Raw genomic sequence first — 26,220 nt, 5'->3', positions numbered from 1 at the left:
AATAATAATAATATTTATATATAAAAGTAACTAACACGTCGATTTTGCTATGCTCAAGCAAAGACGCGCAACAATTCAATTTCAATAACTCCGCTGATGGCAAACAGCCTTCTCATTGGCACATAAGTAATTTCAGGTGAAATAAATGTTACGTAAAAATGATTGTTTTGTATTAGTAATTTAAAGTTAGTTTTTGATCATATTCTTAGGTCACAAGATTTTAGCAAATTTATTTCCTATAAATTTGGGTTGTTTAACAAAACGGTTGGGAACTTGGGAACCACTGCTTTACAAGACTTACTGGAAAAAAGTTTAACTCATTGTTTTATCTCAATATACCATACTGCAGCAAATTCATATTTTATATAAAATTCAGCATATAATATGACAGTGGTGCAAAATGGATCACTTCAGATTATTTGTGACAAAATCTAATTTATGAGAGCCGTAAAACATTTTTTGTGCAATCAGGAACACACAAAGATTTTTCTTTTGCAGGCATTCAAATGACATTAGAACAACGCTCCAACATAGTATCTTATCTCCCCTATTTCCCCTCTACAGAGACATTGTTTGCAATCCAAAACCTCTGAATAATTTATCAATAAAATAAGAGAATTTCGGCTTTGAAACACCCCATGAAAAGCCGCCGGCAAAAGACAGACATACGGTAATTAATGGCCCGACAAACTTTGGCTGCAAAATGCAATCAATGTTGGAGGCTGTAAAATTAGCTTTCTTACCTTTTGGTAAAATTGAAAGGTATAGTTTGAAATGTAAATTTGGAAAATTGACTAGTAAATTTCTGAAAGCTTACATACACAGGATGGGCAAAAAATTTTTTACCATTTTTAACATTCTGACAATTTTCAAAAATGATAACATTTTTTCAGCCCACCCTGTATATAATGTAGCACTAGCAATATCAACCGAAAAGTCTAACATGAAATTAGTTCACATTAATCTTTCATAAATAAATATTATACATTTGAATTGAGCCATAGTAATTTAAGACATTGGTCTGAATAAATATTCTGAAACGAAATGAAATTACGCTCGTCATTTTTTCGAACTTTATTATGAAAGGGATTGCTCTATCAGATTATTTCAATCAATTGGCAATTTAACAATTCCAATTTTGAAATAAAATTAATCAACGCCTAAATTGTATATAATTTTACTACTAAAAGCAATATAAAGTACAACATAATATATGTCAGTCACAACTATACTTAATAGCATCATATATAGAATGTAGGGTGAACCAACCCAGGTTATTAGCAACATTGCCAACTTATTCTACAAAACTTTTTTAGAAAATGTCATAAAGCATACTGAACATTTTGGGTACAAACATATCGACGCATGAAATCCAAATTGGGCTAAGTCCATTTTTTCTAGTTTTGAGAAAAACGCAAAAAACGTTTTTTTTTTTTGTTTCCTTTTTTTTATTTCTCTAATACCTTACATCGAGGATGTCTAGTTTTTATGGTCCACCAAAGTTACAATGAAAGCCATATTTAGATGGTATAAAAAAATTTGTGCTCTGCCCCAATTTTTTTTTTGGGGATTTTTTTTGGACTTAACCCTTTTTGGCTCTCAATTTTCTGGACCAGGAACAATTTTATTGGACTTAGGGCCCCTTTATTATGTTATTATAGAGGCAGGTATGGACTTAGCGCTTTGTATTATATTTTTTGAGAGGAGCTATGTCAAAAAAACGGACTTAGCCCCAACTTACAATGCAGTTATCCAGAGCTAAGTCCACTATAGTAGACACAGCTCTGTTTAGTTCTCAAATGCCCTAAAAAAAGCAGGGTTATGTCCATAGCTGTCTTGAGATCTAGAGCACCTAGAGATAAGGCAAATAGACCAAAATGTAGAGCTAAGTCCAGGAAAATCAGCAATTGAAAAATGTCATTTTTTGGAAAAGTGGACTTAGCACTGTTTGGTTTTGAGGTGTCGATATACACAAACAGACATTTAAGTGTAAATGAATTGTTTTCGTAGAAGTAATTCAGAAGTTTATGGGTTCTGTTTTTCAAGTCTCTCTGTATCTGATATATTTTCAAAGGAAACACTATGAATTCAAAAACAGTTGTCATGATATATGTGTTTAGTAAATAAGCTTATATAACAATCATTTTGCTGTATCATGGTGCCGAATACCACAAAACAAGCGCCTGTATCTCGTATCGATAAATATTAGCAGGCAGCGTGCAACAATGGCTAAACATAAACAGGCAAAGTAATTTTTTGCCCCAGGCTAATAGTGCACTGACCTCCTTTACCAACTCAAGAGTGCTTTATTATTAACTCTAATGGATAGAAAAGGAATAACTTTTGTTGACAAAGCTAACTATTCTAGTAATGTATTACCTGATAAAGACCTTCTATTTTCATAAAACATTTCATATTAGGACATATTTACGGTAAGTGAAAAGATATATAAATTACGACAGTTAAACAATTAAAAAGTAAGGGTAAATTTACTCAGCGAATTCATTGACACCCATGAAATTTTTTACAACATTTTTAGAGTGAAAATATAACAACATACCACTTCCTAAATCAATGAAGATATCATCTTCTTTCATATCAAGTTCTTTAATCATTTGACTGATAAGTTCGAATGATGTTTCTCCATAGACTTCAGGTGAAAATGGTTCATACTGGTTCAGCTTTTCGGGTTCCAATATACTGTGGTTGTAAACCTATGTAAAATGAAGAAATAACAAGATTTAGTAACACAATATCCTATTCTAGATGAATTACAGATAATACTGCCGAAGTGAAGGCTATTTGATATCAGTAAAATCCAACTCCAGATCAACCATTAAAAATTATAGTTTTATAAAAGAATATTGTACAATATGGATGAATAAATACATAAAAAAATAGCGCTAAAACATAATAAGCTTTCAGTTTGATCATTTCTTATTCTGTTCCCATAATAATGTATGTAGATTATAATTACAGACACTGAACTCGAGACATATAATTATCCTGATCACACTGTTTAATACATACAGTGCATATTTCAGCTGTAGACTACGCAAGTCAAGCACAAGACTAATTCCCTTGTATAATATAATCTATTTCGATGAATAGATATGCCACAACTGGTAGAAAAGTGAAAAATATACCATACTTTCATAAAAATAGGCATGAGATGTAGACCGATATAATATAATAGTCAAACGATCAATCATGGAATGATATTTATATTTGAAAATTTTTTTAACCCGAGTCCAACTTACGCTTCATGAATACTTATAATTACATATACCTAAACTAAATGAAGCCAAGAAAAAATGGCAATTTCGTCATATATGACCTTGTGAGGGATAATCCGTAATTAAACCTTGATATGAGACCAATTAATTATACATAGATTTTCGTTCACTTGATGTATTTCCTCAATTGACGTTTTGAAGGGCTGATGCCTGAAACTGAAATCAGGCAGCCCTTGCAGTAGGCATCAGATTTCAAATTGTCGAATAATATACAATACTATCATAAAAATAGGAATTATATTTAAGCGATACAATATAATCATGGACTGATATTTATATTTGAAAAATTCTGCAATTCCAGTCTTAACTCATGCTTCACGAATACTTAGAATTACATATAAACTAAATGAAGCCATGAAATAATGTCAATTTCGTCATATATGACCTTGTGAAGGATAATCCGTAATTGAACCTTGATATGAGACCAATTAATTATACATAGATTTTCGTTCACTTGATGTATTTCTTCAATAAACGTTTTGAAGGGCTGATGCCTGAAACTGAAATCAGGCAGCCCTTGCAGTAGGCATCAGATTTCAAATTGTCGAATAATATACAATACTATCATAAAAATAGGAATTAGATATAGGCCGATATAATATAATAATAAAACGTTCAATGATGGAATGATATTTTTATTTGAAAAATTTTGCAATTCCAGTGTTAACTTATGCTTCACGAATAATCAGAATTACGGTACATATAAACTAAATGAAGCCATGAAAAATGGCAATTTCGTCATTTATGACCTTCTGAAGGATAATCCGTATTTTAACCTTGATGTGAGACCAATTAATTATACATAGATTTTCGTTCACTTGATGCACTTCCTCAATTAATAACGTTTTGAAGTGCTGATGCCTGAAACTGAAATCAGGCAGCCCTATGCAGTAGGCATCAGATTTCGAATAGTCGATTGTTGAATAAAGAATATAATCATTATTGTATTAATAGCATTTTTTAATTTAATAGGACCTCTATTAATGTGTATTGCTACTCACAGAGTGGACATAAATATTATATTGTACGCACAAGTTATCACCTATTTAATATTTGCATCAACACATACATAACTAGATAAAGCATAATCTATTAACATGCCATGTCTGGCACAAACCTAAAACGTGCATAAAACCATAAAAGTGACAGTTGGATTCAGTATTGGTAACTGTATTTACCCAGGGGATCAGTGAACAAATAGAAGTTAATGAGTAACATGAACTGTGGCGATTCGTACTTCTCATTCTGTTATACAGAATAGATATCAAATATCACATCACAAAAGAAAGCTTGTATTTAGGTTAGCTTCATGGAATGTCACGCTCAGTTTGAAAGCTCGAATGAGGTTGACAATATAAGCTTTGTGGACATTTCATTCAAAATGAAATCTGTAACACTGCCGTGAGAAAACACTTCCGCAAACCACTTGATCATGAAATTATGGGGCCATTCAAAAGGCTTCTTCATATAACATCGGAAATAATGTAATGAATAACAAACATTTGATAATTGTTTGACAATCAATTTTAATCAAGCATATTCAACATGTTCAAAAGTAATAAACTTTACTGTATTTTTATAAACATGAGGTGTCTTATTTGAATCGGTGATTTTAAAATTTAGCAAAATAATTGCAAAAACATCAAGAAAATATAATGAATATACCGTACTAACCTGTTGCATGATGTGTCTCAATAAGCCATTGGAAGGCTGGCGTTGAAGATTAGCTGATTTACTTGTCCCTTGCCACTGTATTGAAAAAAAATCAATTTTTAGTGACATATACCAATAATCAACTGTACAGAAACAAAGACTGTACATAAGCAAGGAAATGTTAGAGTATTTCAAACAGTTTTGTACAAAATTTATCTCCAAATTATATCAATTGCATTAAAAGGTCTTGGACTTATGCTTTCAGGTAGCAGCTGCAATCCTTGTTTTCTAATCTAGGTATATATGTGAAAAAAAACCAATCAGACTTGTTGTTGTTTAACATGTACAAATGGTTGATGTATAATTAAGCAAAATGTTCTATCTCAGTGACGAATATTTATCAACAGGAAACACTGTCCATGCTCAAAAATCTTACAATAGTATTACAATGTAATAAAAGCTTGCAATGCCTTGAATAATCATGAAACACCTATGAGCTTTTAAAAAATCACTAAAAACGAATAATTTCAGAAATATAAGTTTTTAAATACAATCACAATAATCAATATGCATATCTATTTCATTATATGTTTTATAATTTCATTATATTTACTGCACTTCCTAATCAATATCTGTCCTCTCATTCATTGTTAATGAATTTATATTTGATAATTATGATCTAACAATGATCTATATATAGGTTCATTTAATAAGGGATCATCTTCAACTATAAAAGCAGTACTGCTTTACTAGTATAGTATTAAGTGATTGAACGAGCTTTCTCAGATATTATGATCTTCAAATTCATAAAAAAATAGTCCTTTAAAAATATTGTCGATTTTGTTCGAACTACATTCTTGTTAATCCTGCTACTAAATTATTTTGAAACAATGAATAGTCAGCTTACCAGTTGTAGTATTGAATCCATAGCTCTGTTGTATTTATCACAGAGTTCTTTCATGCTTTCATAACTGGAAATAAAATGACAAAATAATATCTTTCTTGCCAGAATTCCCTCAGCTGTTGAGGTTGCAATGGTTGATGATGTGTGTGTATGAATAGCTACAGTCTTAGAATATTCGTAAATCGTGAAGATTTTAAATTCTGTGGATATTTTCGACAAAAAATAACTGAATAGGCTATTGAGTTAAATTTCGGAAAATTATCAGTTTCGAATACAGGAGTGTTGTGGAAAACTGAATAATAACCATAAATTTCTATTGAGTTAGATATTGAAAAATTATCAGTTTTGAATGCTGGAGTTTTCTGAAAAATTGAATAATAACCACAACTTTCAGTTTTTTGAAGCCAAACATTGAATTTTTAAATTTCCAGTTTTACTTTTGAATGCAGGAGTTTCGTGAAAAACTGAATAATAACCATGAATTTCAGTTACCGGTATATAAAGCCAAACATTGAAATTTTAAATGGATATTTTCCCTCATAGTAAATAATTCCTCTGATTCTACAACAGAGTTAATGATTCATTTATGTTAATGATGATAGCAAGCAATATTTACGATATGTCTTTACTATATACTATCTTAGCTAATTACTTCATGAGTCATGACAACAAAAATAGCCTGGCATCGAAGTAATGAAACTATCTAATGAGACCAAAATAAACTAATAGTAGTCAAACGATGGAACAAACGTTTATGATGATATAGCTTGTCTGGAGACGGAAGGTAATTAATTTGAAATTAAAAAACCATGTTCAAGATTTTTAAAATATCTGAAAATTTGATGGCAGAGTGTTCTTCGAAATTAAATCATTTGATAACCGATAGATATTTTATTAAAATAAGACAAATTCAGTAAGTAAAAACTATAAAACATTCACAAATATCAAACACGAATATCATAACACTTAAACATTTGGGGTAACAGGAATAATAAAAGTTATCGTTCTTGGGTACAGATTTATCTGCTTTCAATAAAAGCCAATATCACCAAAGTATGACAGAATATTTACAATTAAATTTTGCTACATGTCCATGATCAATTCCCACGGTATTTTCATTTAACCACAAAAAATGACATAAATTTTCACCGAATTCAACGTCCAGCCTCTTGGGACGACAAATGACAGATGCCACCTTCACGAGTACAGTGGTAATTTCAATCAAAAATGGAATGTTAGATGCGAATAGAATATCGATAATGCGTATTAGAACCGAGGAACCATTTTAACTAAATATTACACTTTTATCCTATTCTTTTGAGCACAAAAAAATTCCAACATTTAAAATATATTCAGTAATGTGTATTATGAATTCAATAGTTATAATTTACAATTTATATGGTTGTACAATGTACAGTAAGCTATCAAAACAGCAATCCTTTGAGGCATTTTATTACAATTGGCTTAGCAAGTTACTTGAACTAATACCAGCATATACCACGATGAATATAATGGTATGATATGCCACTATAATAATGTCATTATTGAGGAACCATGGAATTCGGTGTAAAGCAATTGAAAAAAGGCGTTTTTCAACTGCATTCGATGAATGTTTAATCTGGCAGTAAATTCCTAATCTGATGGAATTCCCAAAGCCCAGTAATAGAAATGCTACTAAATGTAGCATTTTTCAATCTTCTACTATACATACTTTTTCGTATCATAATCTGCAAGTATATGTTTTTCCATTGCCATTTTCAGATCAGGATAATCTTCACACACCCATCTGAAAGAATAAATTAAACTTAATTGCTTTTCCACCATTGTGAAAGTCAATACATTACACAGCAAAATATGATATTTATAAAGCTCCTAAACCCTTTTACTCAGTTCAATTATCTGTAGACACAAAGCAAGAACGGCCAATTTGAAGATATATAGGATTTACGACAACAATATCACATTTCATATTTATAAAAAACTCAAAAGATAATGCATGCACACAATGAAAAATTAAGATTATAAACATTCCTGAATCATTTGCCTGCTCTTGGCCAACTAACCAGCTGCTGTTTTAGATCGTAGATTCAAATCGCTATGCCCAAATATAGCCAGGTTGTAAGTGCACTAGCATTGCAAGTCAGATATCTTGGTTTTAATATGTTCATAATAAGTTCATATAAAAACACAACAAAACATCATATATTAGGATTATTTTGGTACAATTTAGCTTCATGTGCAGTTGATGCATTTTCTTGACTTCAATTTATCGAATTGTATAGGATATAACACGATTATGGAGAAGTAGCCTATTGCAATATGAAAAGAATTTGTTAATAACTGGCTTGAACATTTCTTAATCTTATTATATTTGTACAAATATTCGTGTTGTATTGAAAATATTAGTTCACAGATTTACGTAATGAATAACACGTATATGAATTCATTCATATTACATCCTTCCTGAATGATTATGGCAATGAGACATTGATTTGTACATGAGAAATATTATTTATTTGTTTGCTGAGCAATACAGCAATCTGGTATAAAAACGTTTGCCAACTGTGTAGTATACAAAATAGCCTAAACCAAACAGTCTACCATTATTACAATAGTTTTATACTCAAATATGAAATGTGTATAGTATTTGAGAATAAATCAATATAATATGACTGCAAGTTCAAACATGCATTAAAAGATTATTATACATCTTGTGAATACAGTTACAATTTAATAAGGCATATGTCAATTTATCATTACAGAAACCTTATTGACTTGAGCGATATCACAGAAATCGAAAGAAAAATATGGTCTGTTAAATTACTAGATAAAAATGGTGTTGTATAATGTTTTCAATAAGTAATCAACTCAGTGCTGACCGTTGGCTATTTATCTAGGCATGGTGGTTGAACAATCTTAACATACGTTTTATTTTGAAAGTTACATGAACTAAAGCCAGATCAATACTTAAATTGTCAGAGCATGACTACACAGCTCAGTGCCCATCGTCCGTGAATAGGTAAGTGGGTACAAAAGGACAAAAGAGACTCATCGTCTTCTTACAATTGTGCAAACGATTCGTTATATACAATGCCCAATCAAAAATGTTTGACTATTGATACTGAACCAAGTATGGGCAATGCATGAAGAATAGCATAGAAACATGAATCTTCCATATTCCAAACTTGGTGAAGCACAATTATAAAACAGATGGATTGACGGTTGACCCGAACACTAGCTGGTTACTGGCGTACATTGTACAAATATGTCTAACGGTAAGAACCACATTTGTACAAAACCCAAATATTTTTTCATGTAAGATTAAAACTACCAATGTATACAGTTGCACATTAGTCAATAAATATTAACTTCATTCTATTGTGAATACTTCATAAACTGTAGGAAGGCTGTGAATAAATCTTTCATCCCAGTAATAAAATTTTTTAGAACTAAATTAAAATTTAATTAAATACCTGATTGTATCAATAATTTCATATGCTCCATCTTTGGTCTCCTTAAAATAAAACATAAAAATTGTGGTGAAAAAAAAAACTCTCCAGTAAAGTAATAACATATGCATAAGGAACAATTGTGTTGCCTCTTTCAAAATGGGCAAGTAATGGAGTAAAGTAGTAAATGATAATTCGTATCACAGCTAAATAATATGAGTAACTGATAAAATGATCAACTCGGAGATAACAATGAAATAATAACAAAACTGTAAATGTTATCAACTATTTGAAACAAATTACCAGAAGGAAAAATATGCTAACATTGTGACCAATCACCAAATCTATTTAGGGCTTTTTTTCAAAGTTTTCAATGCTTCAATAATAATCTTTTCTAAACAACATAAAAAATTATTCAACAGAGTTTTCTGCTAAATTGTGATGCATGCGAAAAGGTATGCGGACAAGGCAAGATCCAGTAATTTTCAATGTATTTAATCTAATACCTAAACAAATCAGGTAATAAAAATAATAAACAAAGTTAAAATAATATGCAAGAAAGCTTACATAAGTGGGAAGAGGCCACTTATAAATAGCTGGTTCAGCACCAGCAGGGCTTTTCAGTCGTAAGTTGAGTCTTTTGTCTTCAATTTCTTTTGTCATATTTTATTTTTATATCAATTCAACCAAGAGAAATCTGCTTTTAAGTTATCCACTCATGTAAATCCTTAATTCCAGGCTACGCAGACGCTTATATCCCAATATCATCTCAATGTTTAAAATACTCCGTATTGCTGTTGTTTCCTCACCAATACTTGACTATGACAATAGTCAATAATAAAAACTTTTATGCAAGCCACACCGAAGACATTTTCTCTATTTGTAACTGAACAAAAACCAGCTGTACAGGTTATGCAACAGAATACTAATAAATACAAAAACTTCAATTTTCCCGGAATTATGTTAAAATATAGTACATAGATATTTGTTGACAGCAGTTTGACTGCACATTCCCAACTGTAAATGAGAAGGTAATATTAAGGTAACATTTATTAATAAATGATTTTGATTGAAAACGATAGGACAGAACCTAAATTTAAAAATTACAGTCAATGAGCTCCAAAAACTTAGTCCATCTGCATCTAATATTTTAAACTATGTTCTTTCCGGTCTTTGAATAATTTCAGTCGGTTTGAATTTTGTTTTTGTTCAGAAAAATGAATATCTCCTATTGAATCAAAGCGCAGATGTGTGTTAAAATAGTTCGTAATCACCAAAACACCCACAAAATAGTTAAAAAAGTAATAAGTTAAAGTAATGGCTTAAAAAAGTCAAAAAAGTGCCATGTATTCAAGCATAGTGATTCCTAATGATTTTTCACTGAAAAATTAGCCTTCAATTAGAACCACCATTATCTATGCCAGGGTCCTGCAGATAAAAAAATTATTATGAGGTATAAATTAACTGACATTTAGCTTTCATGCTTTTACCGATATAGCTTTAAAAACGTTGAGTCTCATATCATAGCCCAATGCGCCTCACGTATGATTAAAACACAATCCTAGCAATTTATTGACAGTGAGCCTTATAATACAATGAGCCTTGCAGTCTGTAAAATACAGTAATGCTTAATTTTTTGTTTCTCAATTTTCAAATTAAAGGTTGATACTGTTGCTGCAATCAAGTAAATCTTGATATGCCTAGCGAAGTATGCCCGGAACCTGAGAATTTGGAGCAGCTCAGAAAAAAACATATTTCTGGAAGACTTGCTGTTAAAAAGTTTACATAAGAATAATATTTAAACCGAATGAAGTATTATAAAATTGATTCATAACTCTAAATGCATTTCTCGTTTCGCAATGAGCTTTTAAGCAAATCAGACTATGATACCAAACATATATCAAGTTTCACTTTTATTCTATAGAAATGAAAGCAGTCATGGTACAAATTCTAGGGTGATGATGCCGTACCTGTGATGTATGGCATCAACCTGCGTAATTCTAGCTGTATCTGTGTATAATGTTTTATCAAAAAAGGTGGTCATAATTCAGTAATTTAACCATAACAGCTATTACTGTATTAAATTTAACTTTGTTTTGCCATATGACTGTATGAATACCTACCAATCTTCTGGATTTAGCAGCTTTACTGGGTAAAATCATACGGTACTTCACTACCTGTACATTCAGACTTTACTGCATTACTGCCTTAACCAGTTAACTGTGCATTTAATTTCTTTCGCAATTATTTTGGAAATCAGTTGCATGATTTATTTTCATTAGTTCACTCACAGACATGCCGGTAGCAAAATTTATGGCAGAAGGTTTTACTGCTCTACCATACCGGTACCGGTACTGGTTTACAAAATACACCAGTCAGTCAAGAGCTATATTCTGATATTACTGTATTAAACAGGTACAGGTACGGTATCATGGTAGGCACAGACAGGGTACTGCAGGCAGCACGGTACCGGTACCGTACACCATACGGTAGGTAATCTACGGTATATTCAGATATACAGGAAAATAGCAGCTCTCTTCACTCCACTCACTGACTCAGCTAAGGTAGGTACCGGTACCGTACTGCCTGTACTGGTACTCTTCTCTGTCAGTCTATACCGGTACCGGTATCCTGACACTGTGGTAGTGTACGGTATCCGTATGGCGTTACGTTTTTGCTAACCATCCTACCAGTCAGTCCCGATTTTCGTACCGTATATATTGCGATGGAGTACCGTATTTTACCGAAAGTCAACAAGGAGCATCTACTACCGGTACGGTACCGTACCGGTCCACAGGAAAGCTGAAAGCCAAAACAAAGCCCGGCAACACCACAAACGCTGTGGAGGTGTCGTAGGGGCGAAGTTTACAGTGCCAGTATTTCAAACATCAAAGACAAAGCATAACAAGTCATGTAAAATTTAGGAAAAAAACAAAGGGATGCCAATACATACTATAAAAATAACGATGCCCTTCCACATGCTTCAAAAATGTCATTCGTTTATTAAATTGTCCATTATTTAAAATTTTGTTGTCCGAAATATTTTGGGAGTTGAAGAAGCAACTCGGTCACTCGGTTGGAAATATTTTGGGAGTTGAAGAAGCAACTCGGTCACCCAATTTCGAAAAATAGAACTTGTGCAAGTCCATACATCTGAAAACAAACAACTGGCTAATGAAATAGATAAATGTATAAGTAGTATGCGTTCAATTTTCAAATGTAAACTGATAGGAATTTATTGAAAACAAGTGGAGGAAATGATTCATTATTGTATGAACACATGGGCGATCTCATACATAGATCAATCATATGACATTTTCTATGCAACACCAGCTTTGATGAATATTATGAAAAAATTTAAATGTCCAAATTTATGCATTATTTAGATATAATATTCACAGATATGCCCGAACGCCCCACTGATGGTGCTTGCGATAAGTTTCTCATCAGTCGGATCTTTGGATGCCACACACCACCAAAAAAAAATTAGCCTATTACCTGGTGACGGACCACAAAAAGCAAATATTCTCCGAAATCACACTGATTGTGTTTACAATGTGTGCCCCAAAGTGATCAAATAAAGATTAATTGATCTATCGTCGATTGCACTTCGCACGACGCTACACAAAATGTACATTGGATGTTGTGTTGTTTTTTTGTTTTGCAAATGTCAGCAAATTGTGTTTATTAACAAATATCAACGCTGATTACTTTACCAAATCATTATTTTCCACGTGTCACAATTATAACGCCAGAATGGATTTCATTATTTGTTGTTACAAAACATCCGTGTATTATTACGAACACACAACATCTGATTTTGCCTATTATTTGCCTTTAGCGTGTTCCTAGCATCACGCGTGCTACTATTTAATCCAAATTGTGGGTTTCGTCCCATTTTTAAATGTTTCTCCATTTTTTGTTGGCCTTTGCCGGAGATATCATATTAAACTATATCTAATTGTATGTAAACCTAGGTATTATACCATTTATTTTCAAATTCCAGAAAACGCTCCGTGAGGGCTTGAGCACTCGTTTGAAACCTAGTACAGGTTTTGTCTGTTTTTCTTGGCTTTCCGTCTCATTTTTTGTGTTTGTTCAATTATTAAAAATATTGCCAGTAGACACGGTAAATGTGTTTTAAACATTTTTCTCCCTTTCAGTATAAAAATCCTACTAAGAAAGACTGTCCTCCAAGATAATTTTTTTTTTATTAGATTTTTATAAAATAAAATTGAAATAATCAATACTAGAATATCAGCAATACACTGAAATAATATTACACGATCTAACAGAAAAACAAATCAAACTAAGCATAAATATAAACAAACATAACAGTACATTTTTAATCAAATTATCCTACAAAAAAACAAGAGAAAAATCTCACATTTTATTTATAAGAACTATAAAGGGGAATAATAATAAAAAAGGGAATAACACAGTTGTCAGGTTGAAGATAAATGATCTATGGTTATATGAATAGATGCCATTTTCTATTGTGTATCAGGATTTTTCCATTTTTCACTGCTATATATTTCTCGTTATTTCAAATATCAGAAGGGAGAAGGGCATACCAACCAAATTTGCAAAAAAATATAGGATATAATAAAAGAGAGCTATGCTCAAATATATGAACACATTGCGCCACATAGTGGCAAATTTTGATGGCGTCATAGCACACAAAGAAAAGATAAATAAAAGATATAGCCTCCTAGCGAAAAATACTCTTTACTCACTGAAAATTTCAGAGCAATTGGTCCAGTATTCGAAGAGAAAAGCGACTTTATAATGATGACGAAAAAAAAAACAAGACCAACAACAAAATATTGAAACGATCGTTATGTCCACTGAAATGCCCAACAACATTCGATTTCGAGTCCACGTCGTTTTTACCGAAGTTATAATCAATTTTGTTTTTACTAATTTACGCCTATGTTTGTACTTTTACCCCTATGAATCTCACTACATGCCTTAAATAGTTGAAATTCAAGTTTAGATATGTAACAATATCACTCGTGTGTATTATAAACACTCCTGATAAAACGTATACGTTGGTTCTCTCGTTCTTCTGTGGACGCTTTTACGTCAATTACGTTATTATGTATTTGTCTCGTATTTCTATTGCGTGTGTCGCATTCGCATATATTTCTTCAATTACGCTACACTTGGATCTGACTTTATATTCATTTCAATATACGAGCTTCTGTGCTTATATTCAACTGACTACTTTATGTTGTATACTGAGACAATAGATAGCTTAAAATTGTTACTAGTATTTCAAGGTCAGCAAAGTTAAGAAGGACGGTCTTCTCTCCGCATCAGATTACTGTTGAGAGCTGCCGCATTACTGCATTAAATCCCAGCTTGGCTACAAATTGGTGGCAACGTTTCAAGAACGTGGATGACGAGTATTTTGGAATCTGCATAATACATGACGTTGTGTGCTTTGTGGACATTTTGGAGGACGCTACTCAGCCAGTCAACCTTCAATTCTAATCACGGAACAACAAACGATTTTTGTTATCTCTTGAGAGATAATTTCTGATCATTCTCCGAAGAGATGAGTTTGATGGCGGGCGACGAGTGTATCATTTCTATCGATGCAATTATTATTCTAGCCGTGATCAACAATGTAATGACTATTTTTACAGTTTTGGTGTGCGTCATTGGAGTTATCCGTGGCCCAAACTGTTGCAGAAGTAGGTGTTGCTCACAATCTAGCATTACCGAAGAAGTAACAAAGCAAGCTGGCCAAACGGTCCGTCAAAGTTTAAGATCACCACCACCACATCTTCTTGCTCCAGAATTGCCGGCGCAAATCAAGGAAAGCAACGGAAAATTCCGAATTGTATCCGTTAAAGCAATCTGTCCCCAGCATACGATCGAAGGAGAGAAGAAATTCAAATTACATCTCTTACATTCCTTAGACGAGACGATTTCGGAATTGTTTGACATTTTATAATATCAAATCGCGTTGCACAACCTTCAGAACTTTGGTAGTCCGATCAAGTTGAATAAATTTTGACTTGAGAAACGGCAAATTGTATCTGCCATAGTGTATGGAAATACCCAACAATCTGAGTTCTGAATCTTGAGAACATTTTTCCATCAACTACAAAAACCTATATTTCAGCTTTTCGAGTACTTCAGTAACTGTCACACCGCATCGATACAGTACGAAAATTACGCGTAGAATACTGAGTTTGTAAGAAAAGTCTGACCCGTCAACTTCAGTAGGTAAGCCGGCGCGACATCAGAAGGGGAATATTTTGTGTCAAGTATGTCTAAAACTTTTGTTCCAGCTTCTGTTTTTTTTTAACAATGTCACCAAATCATGAGTAATGATACCACACATGTTGCAACTTTTTCCAGACTTCAATGTCTTTGCCTGATGTTGTTCATTCCTATAAAAAATCACTGGATCTGTTTTATGGGAATATTCCGAATCGAATGTATTATTAGAATTATTCGTCTTATTTATCTGGTAACTTTCATATGGATTCAACTAAGAAGCTGTCCTATAACGTGCCCAACAACAGCCCGGGATGTTTGAAACGTTGGTAGAATTACTCAAAATATACGAACGAATATTATTACTGAGATTGATTTTGATTCTATGTTTTCTGAAATGCCAAGTGTAGGAACGACCCGTATTTTTGGTCATTTCGAAAATAGGCTTTGGCTCCTTTTTATTTCTTGTTTTACGAACCCAGAAGCGGTCCCAATGTGGTTTTTAGGGATTTGCACAAATGACTTTATTTTTGTTGGTAAAATTGATGGTCACTCTTGTTGTAAAAAAAATTGTTTTGAGAGAGAGGTTTTCAGATTTTTGTTGTGTCGGGAAATTTTTTTTACGAGCAATGTAATTCCATATTATTGGAAATCGTGATGATGTATTGTAAATAATTTCGTAACTCCTATTCCAATAACAAGTATATTTTATCTATGATTGACAATTTAACAAATATTTATGATGTGTAGCAATACTAGATCGAGAGGCTAGTACAATAGCACCCGTACTTGTATCCGAGTACATTTGTAATCACATGCCACCGAAAAAACTACATTCCGATAAAGGTTCAAGTTTTTTTAGGATATGGTATGAAAAAATCAATGGGCAATAAACGAACAGTAAAATTTATTACAGATTTTGTCACATGAAATTGTTTCTAAAAATTGGATTTTACCTTGGCATGTTATGCTTATATTATAGTACAGCCATACATGATTGGACTAATTCATTGGTTTATGGAATTGTACCAAAGGATACTCCTTTTGACCACAAAAATTAAACAGCCCCGATAACCAACGATTCCCACGAATTTTTTTCCCATAAAACTGATAAAAGATATTATGTCTAGAAAAGGTTACTTAATTTATTGGTGCGGACGCATCTGAAAAATTTGGTATATCGATGGAAAAGCAGTATAATGAAACAGCCATTTTAAATGATCTTCAATTAAATTCTTTATTACGCTTTATACCCCTTTTGTACCTAGTTGGGAAACTACCAAAGTTGCCTGATTATGGAATTGTCCTTACCAAATTATAATTTCTGAAAATCAGAAACTGTTTATGCAAATAGGAGGAAATTCCATGGTAGTATTCGAGTTTATTCCAATATCTTCGCAATACTTTGGTTTATCGTGGTATACCCAATATTCCAAGTAATTCGTTATGAGTATTTGGAATTATTAACTTTTGTTTCATTGATAATTTCATATATATATATTAGATATTTCAATTGTAATTTAACGATTGAATAGTATGTGATAGTTTTCGTAATTCGTTGTTCAATGCGTATTATACTTCGCAATTATCGTACTTTTTCACAATAAGGTAGAAACGCCCCCACCCAGTGATTTTTTTTTCACAGGAATAATACGTTGAAAATTGCTTGTAACCATATTTGGTGTGTCGGAAATCGACAACGTGAATTTCCTTTTTTTCTCACAAAAGAGGGAGTTGTAACGTAACACTTCAGTGGCGGCGCGTGGTCATTTTGACAACCGGGGCAAGCTACTGCGGGACCAAGTCACCCCCATCTACGGGGACAGGATGAGCGCTGTAAGTTCTCCCATCATTTTATGAGAATAAAAACCCTTCCATCGGTAACAACCAATCGGCAAAAGCGACAATTTTTAACGATAAGAAAGTGTCTTTAAAACCGGTCCAAGTCAAGGGATTAATAAATATAGACATAGTTTATTTTGAAACCTCTTTCAAAAGGAAAGGCAATATTTACCCAGATAAATACAATGACATATTAACAGAAACTTCGGGAAAGCAGACAAAACCTAAAATAAGGTTTAAAACGTTACTATGAAGAAAGGAAAGTTAATGCAAAGATAAGGACATGCGTCGCTCACTCATAGATATATATGCTGCTAGACTTCTACTGCTTGAACATATATGCAACACACCGCGGTTTCTTGGAAGCAAAATGCTCAATAACGCGCTGATTAAAGTCATGCATCCCAGAAATAACGTCTCTGTGAATGGATAAAACAGCCAAGGAATTTAATCTATCTTGCTTCATTGTGTTTCTGAGATACGTTTTAATACGCTTCAGCGTGCTGAATGTTCGCTCTGCGTCGGCGGAAGAAATAGGCGTCGTCAAAATGATGTCCAGAAATTTGGCAGACGCCGCAAAGGTAGTTAATAGAGTGTTATCTATGAGGAACCCATAGAGCGCGCAAGTTGATGTGATGTTCAAAAAATTTAAATCGCAATTCATTTTCCAATTTACCCACGTTTATCATGGGGTAAAATTTGGAGACAGCAGCCAACAAATGGATGGGAAATTGACGTGCAAATTTTGAAAAATTTTTGGGGTTCATCAAAGAGAACGCGACAAGGTGTTCAGTGCGCAGACGATCGCCTATTTGATTCACCAGAATGTCACAGCATTCCTTTGCAGACAAAATCAAACGCTGCGTTGTTTGCCCGCGGCGTAAAGAAGCACTCCATGTGTCGTCGTATTTTTTTGTTTCCCGGATACGAGATACAGCATCGCAGAAGTCTGAAATACACGACTGCACAGACGCTCCATCCATTAGCCTTGACTGCAATGCGCCGTATAATACATCCACGTGATAGAATATTGTGGAGAAAAAAGCGAGAAAAAATGAAAACTCACCATCTTCTAGCAGACGCTTTAGACATGCCGCCTCCCTCACAGAGCGTTCGTCCCAAACCGGAGAGCTCTGAATGCCATTGAAACACTCAATGAGCTCAGACCTAATTTCGGACACGCCCTGCACCACGCGTGATTAGAAGTTCCAACGTGTTGGTGCACAAGCTGGGAGACGGCGGCTACATATCTGGCGAAGGAGGTCAGAGCGCTTCGGCGAAACGGAAAAAAATGAAGAAAACCCCGAAACATTTGCAAAAAATATACGGACGAGAGGGGGATCAAGACACATATTTTTAATAACGACTAACGAGGTTAAATTGGTGTGCATAACAATGTAAAAAATGCGCATGAGGAAAATCTTCTTTTATATAAACTTGAACACCATGTTTCGACCCACACATGACTGCCGCGCCGTCATAAGTTTGAGCTATCAATTTTGACTTCGCGTTGTAAGGCTGTAACACTTCTTTCAGTACAGCCGATATCCCGCAAGCCGTGCGATCAACGATTGGTACAAAGCTGTGAAATCTCTCGGTAGGTTTACCATCTTTCACAAACCGAAAAATCACAGCCAGTTGGGAAACGCACGTGATGTCAGTTGTCTCGTCAGACTGAATCGAAAGGAACTGGCAATTCTCAATTTCCAGAGCCAAATGTTGTAAATAAATTTTATACATTGAGTCGAGCAAATCATTTTGGATATCCTTAGATGTCCCTTTCGAAACAGTTGCGGCATCAAGATGATCTCTCAATACTGTATCTAGGGATGGGGTGTATTCCACCATATCCAAAAATACCCCTCTATTAGAAGAGCCAGCCCGTTCATCGTGCCCACGGAGGGACAGCTCGTGACAACCAATGACATTAAACAACATGATAGGCAACTCTGACGTCACTCCATAAGACTACAGGCAAAACATTGTATTTCATGATACGCTCCAATGCACATATTTCTCGTCGCCTTTCGCGTCCGTTTTCCGCTCGCTTTTGCTACTCGGCGTCTTTTTTACGTGTAGTACCTGCCTTTTTGCGCCTGTAACGAAACAAAATAATCTCTATATCTAAGAAGTTTTGCTTACTTGGAAAGCTGGAATAACAGGCAAGCTGTAAAGAGCAATTCTGGACATCATAGACGTTTTTTTTTTATCAGAGAAGATTACAAACGCGATAGCGGAAAGATTTGTGTGGAACATTTTGCAGATAATGACAAAGTTCAAAGTTAGTAATTTTATTGTTTGCGCTTAATCATTGAAATTTTCATTTAAAGAGGGTGTCATACAAAACTTTGCTGCGATACAATTCTATAACACAAAGTTTGCACCTATCGAACTTGCTTTTGTAGGTGAATTTATTAGACATATTACAAATTCAGTTAATCGTAGGTAACATTGCTTGTACATAATGCATCATAGAGGTTTGTTTAAATTTAGGAATTTAGCTCATAGCCCACTAATTAATATTATCTTTTATGCAGGAGGTTGCAGGGCTGAATTCAACTTGCAGCCTTACCGATCACCTGACGATGCTCATTTAGTTTGGCTCGAGCAAGTCTCCTTGAAATGCTTGTGTGGATGGAAACTACCTATATTTTTTGCCTTCCTCCGATTTTAGACAAATTTATTCTGAGGGATTTCGCATATAATTCTCACTGATTGTTGGCTGTTTATAATTCCTATTGATTGTGAATTCTGATTATAACAATGAGTTGAGAATTTTTTTAACCTAATTTACTGGCACCTTTTTCTTGTCAATACTCCAAGCTGAGGTAATAAACATGACACTACATTTATGTCATCTGGAAGCAAAATATGCACACTAATTAATAGTTTGGCACATTGAGATAATACATCATGACAGAAAATACAAGTTAAAGATATGTATGACCATCACATGGTAATTAAAATTAAAAAAAATTAATAGGGGCTGTGGAGTATGGAAAGTTCAAGACAAAGAAAAAGACAAATGTTCATAGCTCATGAACTCTCAATTTTGCCTCCATTGCTTTGTGAAGGCCAATATATTTCGAGTGGCTGAATTGGTTTACCTTTATGATAGCAACGATTTTGTATTTAATATAGCGAGATTATTTCAATTTAATTGAAGTGATATAATCTCCCAAAGCAATGCTTGAATCGTCTAGAATAGATCAGTGGTGTCAAACTCATGGGTTTTTGAGAGCCGCATTGCATTTTGAAAATTGTAAAAAGAGCCGCAAACAGTTTTTGATAATGTATACTTAAAAGATATTTTTAAGATAGTTTTAGTTTGTGGCATATATTGTAATGCAACTAAACAGTTGGATTAAGTTTTATTATTTTCTTCAATTTCAAATGCAATTACATATTAATATTTGCATTCCACTATTATTGCAACATTTGCAAGTTACAGTATTTATTATAAAAAATCGTAAAATTCTATGTACAACCATCAAAATCATTTTTGAACAAGCTTTGAATAAGGAAAGAATGATACATACACTAAAAACAACTTAATCTAAATATATGAACCTAAAATTAACAAAAATATTACAGTATAAATCATTGTTTTAATAATTACATTTGTCCTGGCGTTTGGCATCTTTTTTGTGTCACCAGCATACTAAGGCCAGTCTGAAATGATTTTATAGTACCAACTCTAACTAACGAGGCCACATGATCATGGGTTTATCTGGATCTTTACGAATGTTTAATTAATTCCAGTAATGCAAAAAAGTTACTTTTATCATTTCATGTATAGATCAGTAAAAAAACAAATGACAGATTTTTTCGACAAGACATTTCGCACTACATTGCGTGGCATAGGATTGCTTGAATTATTATTGATATTGATTTTTAGTAACTAAGTCGTTGTATAATTATATTAATATACAAACACATGGAAATTTTCTGTTCGAAGTTGGTCTTCGAATTTGTCATATTGACTGCTGAGCTTATTGTGTTTTTTGATTGTATTGATGGAAATATGACAAATTAAACAATGTGCTTCAGAATTTTGTGAAGAGCAGAAATGTTACAACTCCCATTTTCTTCGAAAATGCCACCTTCTCCATGTACTTTGCGTTTAATTTAATTACTCAAGTGTTTTATTCAAGTATTCTTTTGCTAGCTTGATGTGTATTCTTAATTGGGTCAAAATGTGGACAAAAAAAATCAATATTCCAAAACTACTTTCAGTAAATTGTTTTCTGTGTGAATAATCAATTTCACTTTAGAAGGTTTGAAAAATCTATTACATTTAGATAAAAAAAAAAACTTCCAAAATACTATTACAATTATTGTTAATCGAGGGCCGCACTGGAAGTTCTCTGGGGCCGCGAGTTTGAGATCCCTGGTCTAGATTGAAGTTGTTCAAAAAATATATGATAGTATTTTATCATGAATGATGATTATACCCCTTCCGGAATTTCTTCTATAGTACTACCAAAAGTTGATGAACCAAATATAACACAGGTGCAGTGAGGTACCCGTAATCCTCATTTCCAAAGCTGTTTTAAGTATGTCTGGCGTGTTTTGTGCCTTTTTACAAATAAGACCGCTTAAGCAATCTTACGCTTTGGAATTTTTAGTTATTTTCCTCAAGCCCTGCAGGATGTGGGGGCCATACACAACTCTACCGGAGAGTCAAATGTCTTTGCATGCCTCCATAGGTTGTTTTTCTATTGCAAATTTCATTTTCAATTGCATTATATTTCTTGGAATCACACTGTCACTGATATGTCGCCAGACTTCTGATATCTCCCCGTCTGCTATCTGATATCTCCCCGTCTAGACGAATAGTTGAAAGTTTTGCTTTATGTCGGCTTAATTTCTTGATTGATATACTTACTATTTCTGCTATTGCCTCTTGTGCTGCAAGAGTCTCACAATGCTTAGACAGGTTTGTCCACAACTTTCACATCTGAAGAAAGAGAGGAGATTTATTAATTTTCGTTAAGAATAAATAAAGCAGTCTATATGATTCAGAATGGAAAAGCTAATAAATCCAATATCTCATGTTTTATTTAAAAAATATTTTACTGAATTTGGTATATAAACCAACTAATAAAAGGGTTTAGTCAGAAAATTACAAGCATTCGTGGCTCCAAATACTTGAGAAATCAGACTATACAATATAGACCGGTATGAGTGAAATGTTAGGTGAACTTGTTAACACTTTGAGTCAATACGCAAATAAAAGTGAATGCGTAATAGTATGTTACAATGAGCAGCAATCAACAATGAGTATATATCCTCACTGATTAAAAAAATATAACTGGAGGTGCATGAACTATTTGAAACCATAACGGGTAAGTAAATATGTAATTTCGGCAAATGGGCAACTACGTACCGTACTGAATTAATAACTTCGTAGTATTTGACAAAGGCTGGCTTTCCCACATGTACTTAACAGTGCGATGCCCGGGTGTGATATACAACAATAGTATTCACCTTACCTTTTACCGATTTCTTTTTACCCCAACTTTCAAAAATATCATTAAAATCGACAACAACTGTCAAAGCAGGCACGAACACCATTCGTGCTACGCCTTGAAAGCAGCACACATCCGCTCGTTTTCGTCTCGTCAAGTATGTGCATTGGAGCGTGCTATCGAATACGATCTTCGGACAAAAATGCCGGAGTTGCGCATCATGTTGTTTAATGTCATTGTGACAACCAATGAACTTCAAAACATCTATCAATCGACCGAGAACATGGCGGTTTTTCTCGACGTTTTGGTTGTGCCGACGAATAGAAACCGCGCGTCCTTCATCCAACTGTGCTGCAATATTAACATTTCCGAATGTTCGGTATTTTACTGCATTGTCCAGATGCTCCATAGAAGATTGATGATCCCTGGCACGCTCGGAAAGATGTTTAAGATCTCTAAAACCAAATTTACACCAACGTGAGTGGTGAGTCACGGGCGTTAGCAAAAAGTAGGCAATAAAAACAAAAAAGTGCATTTTTGTCCTCGCTGTAACACAACCATTTGTGTTTTTTTTAAACCAAGTTTCTGCGCAGAATGTACGCCGACGCTTTCCTCCGTCATGGGATTGTTCCAGTGAACAATTTTTTGGTTGATAAGGCCCAAGACGTTGTACCTCTAATTTTTGTTCCAGCGGCAGCTGCGAAAACGGAGTGCGAAGTAGTGCATCAACCTTATTCATTATGAGGTCTAAGGCTAAGAAATGCGAAGCCGGAAAGAAGTGAGGAGCTCAAAAGGAATGTGGAAAATCGAAAGCAAATGAACTAAAGGTCTCTAACTGATTCAAATAGCGAAACAAGCGACAAAAACGAAGGCGAGGAAACTATCAACACTTCAAGCAACCAACGAACGAGAAGGAATGCGTGAATATGTCAACACGTTGTTGTAAGAAACGTCGGCATTGTGTCGTCATAATTTCGGGGCTAGCCCCGATGATTTAGTAAAAGAAACAGAAAACAAACGAGACAACCGCGGCGAGTGGAAGATAAAAGAGAGAATACGATATACAATGAGCAACCGGGGCAAAATCGGCGTCGCCCCGTCGACGTTCGGCGAAGGCTTTGCGAGCGAAAAATGAACCATGTCGGGAGAATATGGCTAGTGTAGACAGTCTGTGCAACCAATGACATTAAACAACATGATAGGCAACTCTGACGTCACTCCATAAGACTACAGGCAAAACATTGTATTTCATGATACGCTCCAATGCACATATTTCTCGTCGCCTTTCGCGTCCGTTTTCCGCTCGCTTTTGCTACTCGGCGTCTTTTTTACGTGTAGTACCTGCCTTTTTGCGCCTGTAACGAAACAAAATAATCTCTATATCTAAGAAGTTTTGCTTACTTGGAAAGCTGGAATAACAGGCAAGCTGTAAAGAGCAATTCTGGACATCATAGACGTTTTTTTTTATCAGAGAAGATTACAAACGCGATAGCGGAAAGATTTGTGTGGAACATTTTGCAGATAATGACAAAGTTCAAAGTTAGTAATTTTAATGTTTGCGCTTAATCATTGAAATTTCATTTAAAGAGGGTGTCATACAAAACTGTGCTGCGATACAATTCCATAACACAAAGTTTGCACCTATCGAACTTGCTTTTGTAGGTGAATTTATTAGACATATTACATATTCAGTTAATCGTAGGTAACATTGCTGGTACATAATGCATCATAGAGGTTTGTTTAAATTTAGGAATTTAGCTCATAGCCCACTAATTAATATTATCTTCTATGCAGGAGGTTGCAGCGCTGAATTCAACTTGCAGCCTTACCGATCACCTGACGATGCTCATTTAGTTTGGCTCGAGCAAGTCTCCTTGAAATGCTTGTGTGGATGGAAACTACCTATATTTTTTGCCTTCCTCCGATTTTAGACAAATTTATTCTGAGGGATTTCGCATATAATTCTCACTGATTGTTGGCTGTTTATAATTCCTATTGATTGTGAAGTCTGATTATAACAATGAGTTGAAAATTTTTTTACCTAATTTACTGGCACCTTTTTCTTGTCAATACTCCAAGCTGAGGTAATAAACATGACAATACATTTATGTCATCTGGAAGCAAAATATGCACACTAATTAATAGTTTGGCACATTGAGATAATACATCATGACAGAAAATACAAGTTAAAGATATGTATGACCATCACATGGTAATTAAAAATAAAAAAAATTAATAGGGGCTGTGGAGTATGGAAAGTTCAAGACAAAGAAAAAGACAAATGTTCATAGCTCATGAACTCTCAATTTTGCCTCCATTGCTTTGTGAAGGCCAATATATTTCGAGTGGCTGAATTGGTTTACCTTTATGATAGCAACGATTTTGTATTTAATATAGCGAGATTATTTCAATTTAATTGAAGTGATATAATCTCCCAAAGCAATGCTTGAATCGTCTAGAATAGATCAGTGGTGTCAAACTCATGGGTTTTCGAGAGCCGCATTGCATTTTGAAAATTGTAAAAAGAGCCGCAAACAGTTTTTGATAATGTATACTTAAAAAGATATTTTTAAGATAGTTTTAGTTTGTGACATATATTGTGATGCAACTAAACAGTTGGATTAAGTTTTATTATTTTCTTCAATTTCAAATGCAATTACATATTAATATTTGCATTCCACTATTATTGCAACATTTGCAAGTTACAGTATTTATTATAAAAAATCGTAAAATTCTATGTACAACCATCAAAATCATTTTTGAACAAGCTTTGAATAAGGAAAGAATAATACATACACTAAAAATAACTTAATCCAAATATATGAACCTAAAATTAACAAAAATACTACAGTATAAACTCAATGTTTTAATAATTACATTTGTCCTGGCGTTTGGCATCTTTTTTGTGTCACCAGCATACTAAGGCCAGTCTGAAATGATTTTATAGTACCAACTCTAACTAACGAGGCCACATGATCATGGGTTTATCTGGATCTTTACGAATGTTTAATTAATTCCAGTAATGCAAAAAAGTTACTTTTATCATTTCATGTATAGATCAGTAAAAAAACAAATGACAGATTTTTTCGACAAGACATTTCGCACTACATTGCGTGGCATAGGATTGCTTGAATTATTATTGATATTGATTTTTAGTAACTAAGTCGTTGTATAATTATATTAATATACAAACACATGGAAATTTTCTGTTCGAAGTTGGTCTTCGAATTTGTCATATTGACTGCTGAGCTTATTGTGTTTTTTGATTGTATTGATGGAAATATGACAAATTAAACAATGTGCTTCAGAATTTTGTGAAGAGCAGAAATGTTACAACTCCCATTCTCTTCGAAAATGCCACCTTCTTCATGTAC

The 26,220-nt window shown here is 33.8% G+C and overlaps 1 protein-coding gene and 1 long non-coding RNA gene across 2 annotated transcripts in view; one reads left to right on the top strand and one right to left on the bottom strand.

The window, feature by feature from the left end:
* LOC120336220 (uncharacterized) overlaps positions 1-10,314 on the bottom strand; it is a 34,791-nt gene extending 24,477 nt beyond the window's left edge. Inside the window, exons 1-6 of the mRNA XM_039403842.2 lie at positions 9,870-10,314; positions 9,327-9,367; positions 7,565-7,639; positions 5,857-5,920; positions 4,971-5,045; positions 2,561-2,714 (exon numbers count right to left, since the gene is read on the bottom strand). Of these exons, the coding sequence (XP_039259776.2) occupies positions 2,561-2,714; positions 4,971-5,045; positions 5,857-5,920; positions 7,565-7,639; positions 9,327-9,367; positions 9,870-9,965 (505 nt within the window). The 5' untranslated portion in view covers positions 9,966-10,314. The remainder of the gene's footprint in view (positions 1-2,560; positions 2,715-4,970; positions 5,046-5,856; positions 5,921-7,564; positions 7,640-9,326; positions 9,368-9,869) is intronic.
* A 13,127-nt stretch (positions 10,315-23,441) lies between these two features.
* LOC144419859 (uncharacterized) lies at positions 23,442-26,048 on the top strand. Its single transcript, XR_013474324.1, has 2 exons — positions 23,442-24,385; positions 24,641-26,048. It is a non-coding gene; the product is annotated as an uncharacterized LOC144419859 (long non-coding RNA).
* The last annotated feature ends 172 nt before the right edge of the window (positions 26,049-26,220 follow it).

Source organism: Styela clava, chromosome 2, assembly GCF_964204865.1.
Source record: "Styela clava chromosome 2, kaStyClav1.hap1.2, whole genome shotgun sequence".
Lineage (NCBI taxonomy): Eukaryota > Metazoa > Chordata > Ascidiacea > Stolidobranchia > Styelidae > Styela > Styela clava.
The sequence above is the reverse complement of the archived record's forward strand: the minus strand, read 5'-3'. Positions and strand labels throughout refer to the sequence as shown.